Source organism: Enhydra lutris, unplaced genomic scaffold, assembly GCF_002288905.1.
Source record: "Enhydra lutris kenyoni isolate GAN:26980312 unplaced genomic scaffold, ASM228890v2 scaffoldscaffold13, whole genome shotgun sequence".
Taxonomy (NCBI): Eukaryota; Metazoa; Chordata; class Mammalia; order Carnivora; family Mustelidae; genus Enhydra; species Enhydra lutris.
In genome coordinates this window covers 34,436,323-34,445,055 of record NW_019154097.1, presented here as the reverse complement: position 1 = coordinate 34,445,055, position 8,733 = coordinate 34,436,323, and the positions used below count along the sequence as shown (strand labels likewise).

Sequence of the window (8,733 nt, the reverse complement as noted above, 5' to 3'; positions counted from 1 at the left end):
ACACACACACACACACACACACACACACACACACACACACACACACACAGTGGGAGCACATCAAAGGCTTGCAGAAGCCAGCAGAAAGAGCTACCAATGACCAAAAAACTGAGGAACAAAATAAAGTAGGATTGGTCAGTAGAATTGGGTCATAACCCAGAGAACAAAATAACTATCCATGAGTCTATACTGAGACACAGAAATAACAGAATAGATGGGGAGGAAGAGAAAACTCTCTGTTGAAAAATTCCTAACGATTTACACCAATTCTCTACCCTCAACAAGGTGGAGCACAATGTCCACTTCTTAAATGTGGGCCATACATAGTGACTCTTCCAAAGAGGACGGTATAGGGGCACCTGGGTGGCTCAGTTGGTTAAACATCTGCCTTCGGCTCAGGTCATGATCTCCAGCTCCTGGGATCGAGCCTGGAATCACATCTCGTTCCCTAATCAGCGGGGAATCTGCTCCTCTCCCTCCCTCTCTGCCCTTCACCCTGCTCATCCTCTCTCTATCTCTCCCAAATAAATAAATAAAATCTTAAAAAAAAAAAACCACAAAGAGGACAGTTTAGAAATGGAGAAAGAGAAGAGGAACTTCAGAGTGGAGACAACTGACAACCTCAGCCATGGGCTCAAGGTCAACATCAACCGTGACGGTCATACTGACAGTACATACCCTTGACAGAACATAATGAGAATGACATTGCTCCTCTGTAGCCTTCCTCTCCCGTCACCCAGTCTAACTGGAGAAAAACACTGGACATGACAGAGGGACAAAAACATCTGAGCGATTCTCATCAAAACTGTCCATGTCATCAAAAGCAAAGTCTGAGAAATGGTCACAACCAAAGGAGCCTAAGGGGACATGGCAACTAAATGTAACGTAGGATCCTGGATGGGCTCAGGAATGGACATTAAAGGAAAACTGAGGAAATCTGAATAAAGAATGAACATTAGCTAATAATAACACATCAATATTGGTTGGTTAATTGTGGTAAATGTACTATGGTAATTTAAGACGTTAGTAAAGGAAAACTAGGTGTTGGGTATATGGGAACTTCTGTACAATCTTTGCAATAAATCTGTAAATCTAAAATAGAACTGTGCTAAAATTAAAAGTTCATTTAAATAATTTTTTAAGATTTTTAAAAATTTTTTTAAGTCATCTCTATACCCATCGTGGGGCTTGAACTCCCAACCCTGAGATCAAGAGTCACATACCCCACCAACTGGGGCCAGACAGACGGCCCTAAAAATTTTTTTGACCATGAACTAATGAATGTATAAATATGTGGTACATGTATATATGGGATGGAATATTATGGAATACTGGAATATTATCCAGCCATAGAAAGGAAATCCTGCCATTTGCAATAGCACGGACGGACCATGAGGGCGTTGCGCTAAGTGAAATGAGCCATACAGAGAAAGACAAATACTGTGTGATCTCACATCTGGGATCTAAAAAAGCCAAGCTCAGATACAGAGAGTAGAGTGGTGGTCACCAGGGACTGGGGGACAGGAGACGTGGGATAGAAACTCCTAGTTGGAAAGTAAATGCATTCTGGAGATCCAATGTACCGTGTGGTGATTACAGCTAATACTGTGTCATATACTTGAACGGAGTCAAAGAGCAGGTATTAAATGTTCTCACCCCAAAAAATAAATGGTAATTAAGTAACAAAGAGGTGTTAGCTAATCATCTTGCAATATATAAATGTATCAAGGCAACTTGTGCCACACCTTAAACTAACCCAATATTCTGGGTCAATTACATCTCAGGAAAGCTGGGAGAAAACTAAAAAAAAGAAAAAAAAAAAAGGTAGACGCATTGATTGGTTGATTGATTGATTTAAAGGAAGCTCATGGAGACCAGCATGGGGCTTGAACTCACAACCCTGAGATCGAGACCTGAGCTGAGATCAAGAGTCAGATGTTTAACGGACTAAGTCAACAGAAACAATCTTTTAAAGAAAAAGAAAACAATTTTTTAAAGAAAAAAGAATATGAGGAAGAGATTGCCTTATTAATACATATTATAAAACCAAATAATGAATATAATATGTTCTTGGCACAGAGTTGCCATATAACAAAACAGAATGGGAAGCCCAGATAAATTCTTAATAGATAAAGTAATTTGAGATAAAGGCAGGATCCAAATAAAAGGAAAAAAACAACAACAACAAAAAAGAGGACTGTTTGATAAAATGTATCTGAACAATGATCCCATCCTGGAAGAATTATATTAGATTATTTTTTACACCAAATTTTAAAAAAATTTTCAGGTTAAATATTTAAATATAAGGAGAAAACTAGTAGAAAAAACTAAAACATGTACCTAACTGATTTTTGGGATGGGGGGAAAAATGTCCTTCTAAGCGTGTAGGTGAGGAAATTACAAAGGGAAAAAAAGTCAATAGATTTTGCTACATAAACATTTAAAATTTCAGACCACCAGGAAAAAATAAATAAATAAATAAATTTCAGACCGCTGGGAATTACAAACAATACTAAAAGGCAACAATCAAGAAAAACACTAACCACGTAACAAAAAACAGTTAATAGCATCAGTATGAAAGTCCTCATACTGACTGATAAGAAAATTACTAAAACCCTAACGGGAAAACAAGTAAAGTCACTGACAATTTGCCAAAGAAGAAATTCACACCAAAAATAAAAATTTAGTAAACATTTGAAAATGCACTGAACCAGGGTGCCTGGGTGGTGGCTCAGTAGTTGGGCGTCTGCCTTTGGCTCAGGTCATGATCCCAGGGTCCTGGTATCGAGCCCCACCTCGAGCCCCACGTCCGCTCTGCGGGATGCCTACTTCTCCCTCTCCCCCGGTTGTGTTCCCTCTCTCACTGTATCTCTCTCTGTCAAATAAATAAATAATCTTTTTTTTTTTAAATGAAGAAAGAAAATGCACTGAACCTCCCTAAAAATTTAAATGTTTTCCATCTTTTGAATTAGGAGGGAAAAAATGGTTTTTATCTTAAATTTCCGGTGTTGGGGATGGCTGCTCTGAAGCTGTCCCTCAGAAGTTTCTGGTAGAAGTTGAAACTCCTCAAACATTTTGGAAAACAAATTGAAGAGTTGCCCAGTGTGTTAAAAATGGCCTAGGAAGCTTTGAGAAGCTTAACCCTGAAGAAAAACCAATCAGAGAGAGAAAGATTTGCACATGAGGGTGATTTTTGCAACATCTTAACAATGAAAACCTGAAAATGGGCTGTTTTCAGCCAGAATGAAACCATTGACAAAATGTTCACTTTCTGGTTTGGAAACATACCACTTTTTTTCATTTAAAAACTTTAGGGATATTTCCAAAGCACAGGTCCTGGTTTCTCTCCAAACACTTGCAGTCCAGAGCCACTGACAGTGTCCCACAAAGACTGGTCCTTGGGGTTTAGGATGGAGTTTTCCTTTAAGAAAATCCTCTTTGCCTACAGCCTTGGGGGCCTTGACAGTCAGCTGAAACCCCCGTTTCTGAAGTTCCTCTTCCATGAAAGGGAATTCCACTGGCTGATTCAAACCTAAACCACAGTCCAATCCCTGCTCGGAACCCCTCAGTGGCGGCTCACAGCCCATAGAAGGAAATCTAAGTGCTCCAAACCCCCAGGCCTGACGTCAGAGCCTGGACCAGTCTTGCCTTTCCCACCTCCCCATTTCTCTCCTCCTACGCTTCCCCCAGCACCTGTCCACACGTGTCGGCCATTCCCCAGCAAGCACCATGTGCTCAGGGAGCCCACCACCCCGCTGCCTTGCCAGCACCGAGCATCAGCCAGGCAGATACTCAAAAGCTGTGTTCGAACCCTGCCCCAACACTGCTTCGTCCTCAGAGAAACTTTGGTCAGCGCCCTCCCTTGCTGACCCGTCGTCAGGAGCTGGTACTGGAGCCAGGATGTGACACATTCTACTCACCACCTGGCCTGTCCCCAGCGGGATGCCTGCCTCTTACAGGGAAACCTGCCCCCCTTCACACTGGGGGCCTCACAAAGTCTGTGCACGCAGAACCCATTCACTAAACACGGAGGTGCCCCTCTGCACTTGGACCTGGATGGTTTGGGGAACAGGGCAGGAGGACTGGCGATTTTGACTCATAGAGGATGCAGTGAAGGTCAGAGGGTCGGTTGCATACCAGCTAGGCATCCAGAGAAGGAAACGCTGGGGGATGGGAGGCTGGCTTCAAGGAAGCGGACAGTTAGAGGGCGCGTGGGGGTGGGGGTGGGGGGACACATCCCTCAGGAGCTCCAGCCTGGGCCCTGGGACAGTAAATCTGGCTCCAGCAGGCTGCTCTCCTGCCCTGCCACTGTAGCCAAGCATTTTGGAGACAAGTGTGGGTTATAGATCAGAAATGACATCACCCTGGCAGGTGGCTTTGGGTAAGCCCCATCTGAGTCCTGAGCCTCAGTTTCTCCATCTGACAAAGGGGGTGGACTGATCTCTCAGCTCTTTCAGTGTGGTGTCTTTGGAAGCCCAAGAATGATCCAGAAAGGACTGGGGGGATGGAGGGTGACCTGTGTCTGAGCTGAAGCCCCACAACCCCCCGCCCCAGCTTTGTTGCCCCAACCAGGAGGTAGAAGCTATCCTTTCGTTCCCAAAAATATTTTTCTAGACCTGCCCCCCCCAGGCTCTGGGCTTTGAGCCACAGAGCCCTACAGAACCCAGAACTCCTGGAAGCAGAAGGGCCTCCGAACCCAGCCTGAGGACCGCACCAGATTAAATCACACCCACATTGCCCATTTTGCAAAACTCTGTAATGCTGCTGTGATTAATAAAGGCACTTCTTCTAAAAAGGCTTACTATCTCACATAGCCTTGGTTCAAGGTGTGTTTTCTCAGCCTGAGGCGCTCTGTAGTACCATTTAGCAAGGAATCTGTCGTTTTTATTTCATGTTTTGGCTTTACTTTTTACATTTTTTACTTTTTGTAAAGAGTAACGCTATTGTTCTTGATAGAGAGGCCGCTGGATGGAGAGACGTTCGATAAAGCAGACAGTAAAATATTCATCCCAGGATCTGGGTGGCGGGCGGACAGGTGTTCAATGTACTTCCCTCCCTTCCCCCATTTTGCTGGAAACCTGAAATCTTTCATCAAAAACTGCTGGCGAAAAAGCCGCCCTGCTCCTCAGAAGGTCGGAGGTCTGCGGCAGGACTCAGCAGCTGTTTCCCTGACGCTCCCTCCGCACAGCGGGGGCTCCCAGGGACCCTTTCAGGGCCCTGCTGCTAACACTGAGGGTTGAGTTACGAAACTCAAGCAGCTGCGAGGGGACCAGGCTGTGAGAATCAGGGAGGTGGAGGCCACCTGGACGAGCTGCGGTTTTCCCAGGGAAAACAGGTCAGGGGTAAATCGAGGCAGGGGAGGGTCTCTGCCTGCCTCTGGGGGCTCTTTTGGCCTCTGAAGCCCGTGCTGGGAGCAAATTCTAACAACACGAAGTAAAAACGCAAACGCTGCACGGCCCGATCACTGCCAAGCCCTGCGCACGAACGTGTCTCAGCGAGTGTGGGGGACAGTTTCTCCCCCGGTTTCGTTAATGAGGAAGGCGAGGCTCGGGAAGGTGATGTCACCTGCCTAAGTCACACAGGTGTGGCGGCCCAGCATCCGAACGCGGTGCCGCCGCTCTCGGTCGCTAGCCTGACTGCGCGTCCCGCTACCCCCGGAGGCGCGGGAGAGGGAGAGACAGCAAGGTCCCCGGGGCCAGCAAGGGGCAGCTGCCCCAGGTGCGGGGTCCGCGGGCTCGAACGTGTCCAGAAGGCGCCCCCGCCCGGCGGAACAGTGTACCGACGTCCAGGTGCGCCCCGGACGCGATCGCCGGCGGGGTGCAGGTGAGCGCCCCAGGCCAGGGCGCCCGGGTGGCGGGGTGAGGGGGGACGCGGGGACGCTACCTGGGTCGTGGAAGGGCACCAGCGCGTAGTTGGCGATGGCCTGGCTGCGGCGGCTCAGGCTGCTCTCCAGGATGCGCGAGGCGCCGTCGAGCACCTGCATCAGGTCGTCCCACATGGAGCCGGTGACATCGAAGACGATGGCCAGGGTGGCGTCCCCCGTGGGAAGGGGCAGCGCCGGCCTGGGCTCGCGGACCACCGCCGCCGCCGCCGCGGAGACCGCCATCAGCACCGGCAGGAGCGGCGCCCGGGGCATCGTGCTGAGCTGGGGCGACCGGCGGCTGCCGCAGCGGTGGAGGCGCGCGGGTCGCAGCGAGCGCGACGGTCCCGGACTCCCAGCGGCCGCCCAGCGCGCAGCGGCAGCGCGGCGTCTCGCTCGCTCGTGCGGGACGCGGGCTCGCGGCGGGTCCCCCTGCTGGGAGCCCGGGGCGGGTCCTAGAGCCCACCCCGTTCAGGGTCACGGCCCGCCTCCTCCGCTCCCCCCACCGTGACTCAAATTTTCCCGGCCCCGCGGTTCTCCAGTCCAGACCCGAGGTTAGCGGAGGACGCGGGGCGGACGGCAGTAGGGAGCTGGGGCGGCGGCCAAGGCGGCGAGGGCTGGGGACGCGCGGGACGCCGCGGACACCTGCGCCTCCCGCCGAGGGCGCGCCCCGCTGTGGGGGTGGAAGAGGGAGGGGCGACGCGACGGCCCCTGTCCCGGAGGACTGGCCACAGCAGGCCTTGGCTTTTGCTGCTTTCTCCTCCCATACCCCTATACTGCCCCCCACCCCGACACACACAGAGACATTAAAAGGTCTTTTCTTTCCACAGGGGGTCTGTGCTTCCCAAGTACTGCAATTATTAGGGTCATAACCAAGCACCCTAAGCTAAGCACCTACTACGTGCTAAGCGTGTTTACAGTTATTATTTCCTCCCCTGCTCGCTGCAACCCTAGAGGGAAAGCACTAACACTAAACCCATTTTACAGATGGACAAACTGAGGTTCAGTCAGCAGCAAACTGAATGGGAAGTCATTTGCCCAAAGCCACTCAGATCTCAAGTGGCGGAGACAAGACTAGAAGCCATAGTTAGAGAGATTCCAAAGCTCCTGGGCTCTGCTGGCTCCCCTAAGTGTTGGAAGACATTGTCAGGAGTCACCTGGTGACTCGGGGTGATGGAGGCTGCCCCTCTGCCCAGCTGCCTCACCAGATCCCGTGACTGCATGTGAAGGTTACAGGGCACGTGTGACGGGTGTGTCTTGGTTCCCCCAGTTAGCTCCCAGTTCCCAGCCCTGTCCCTGGCACAGGGAGGGAACTCACTAAATGCTGCCTGAAGAGATAAGAGAGAGTGAGCCTGCCTGGTTTTGAGAGCCATGGGAGAGAGGGCGGCTCACTCCCCACCCTAGGCCCTCCCCCGAGAGAACCATGCTCACAGGACAGGGACAGCAGCCCCCTAGACACAGCGAAGGGCTTTGGGTCTGTAACTGGTTGTTGTTATGGGGCAGGGGGATTTCTCCAGCCCCTGCCCCTTCAAACCCCACAACCAGGAGGAAGTCGCCCCCTCCCAACCCATACGTCCTCCTTCCCCTTCAGTCTCAGCTCATGTCCCATCTCTGATCCCTTGTCCCAGCATGGACCACACTATCACCAGTGTCATGTCATGTCTGTAGGTCTGTCCCTTCCACCCCGAACTGTGAGCCCCGGGGCAGCAGAGACCCAGTGCCTGGCACGCTCCAGGTGCCCGAGGAAGGTCGGTCACCTGAATGCGTCACCTGAATAGCTCAGCTTCTAGCCAGGCACTGGCAATGGTGGGGGGCAAGGGGGCGGCCTCCCTGGGTGTGTTCAGGGACTCACTGCTAGACCAGGGCAAGGCCCCTGTGTCAGAAGGGCTGGGGTCCAGGAGAGAGGATCTTCACGGAGCTCGCTGGCTCACGGGGTGTGGTGGGAGCCAGGTGCCCGGGGCCACGCGAGAGTAGAACTCGTGGCCATGTTCACCGGAAGTCGAGTCACCTGCACTTCTGAACACTGGCTCTTTAAATCTCCCTGGGTTAAGGCCGTGATTGGCCCCAGAGCCTGGGCAGGGCTGGGCCAGCTGTTGGAGAGAGAAGAGAGGCTCCAGCTGTGGAAAAGCAAAGGCGAACAGGAGCCAGGATCAGGCAGGGCTCACAGACGGTGACATTTCAGGCACAGTGTGGGGAACTTTGGGAACAAACAACTCCTTCAGTTATTCACTCCAGGGACATTGGCTGAGCCTAAGCTGGGTGTCAGGCACTCTGCTAGGCACTGTTGGGGGAGGGGGGACATACAGATGCAGAAGACATGCTTCCTACCCTGGGGAGAAGAGACAAGTAAACAAATAATTCTAAGTCAATGACATAAGTGCTAATAGAGGAACTACCAAGAGCTTTGGGAGCTCAGAGGAAGGAGGAGCTGAGCCTAAGGGGTCACTGGAGGTCACAGAGTGAGCCTGAGAAGGCTTGAAGAACAAGAAGGGAAGGGCATTAGGGGAGCGGAAACAGCATGTGCAAAGCAGGGGGCGAGTGGGCAGGGAGGCATAAGACACCCACTGCTAGCCCCATGTGACTGGAAGGTGATGGCAGAAGAGGGGACAGAGGCTGGATCCCGAAGGACCTTAAATGGTTTGCGAAGAGCGTAGGATTTCTCCAAAGGCACTGGGGCAGGGAAGCAACCTGACCCAATTTGCATTTCAGAAAGGTCACAGCACAGAAGTTCAGAGGGGAGAACTTGCAGACACCAAGAAATTATAAACCTACTCCCCAAGGACGTGAGAGCAGAGCGGACCCCAAAGAAAATAAGATGCTTCTCCTTGGGCTGACCCCAAAGGCATGTGGCGTCATGGGTTTGAGTCCTGAAA

At 51.2% G+C, this 8,733-nt stretch overlaps 1 protein-coding gene across 1 annotated transcript in view; it reads right to left on the bottom strand.

Annotated features, from left to right (window-relative positions):
• Positions 1-6,136, bottom strand: part of LOC111146187 (hemicentin 2) — a 145,678-nt gene extending 139,542 nt beyond the window's left edge. The window contains exon 1 of the mRNA XM_022501624.1: positions 5,884-6,136. Within this exon, the coding sequence (XP_022357332.1) occupies positions 5,884-6,136 (253 nt within the window). The remainder of the gene's footprint in view (positions 1-5,883) is intronic.
• Positions 6,137-8,733: the final 2,597 nt, after the last annotated feature.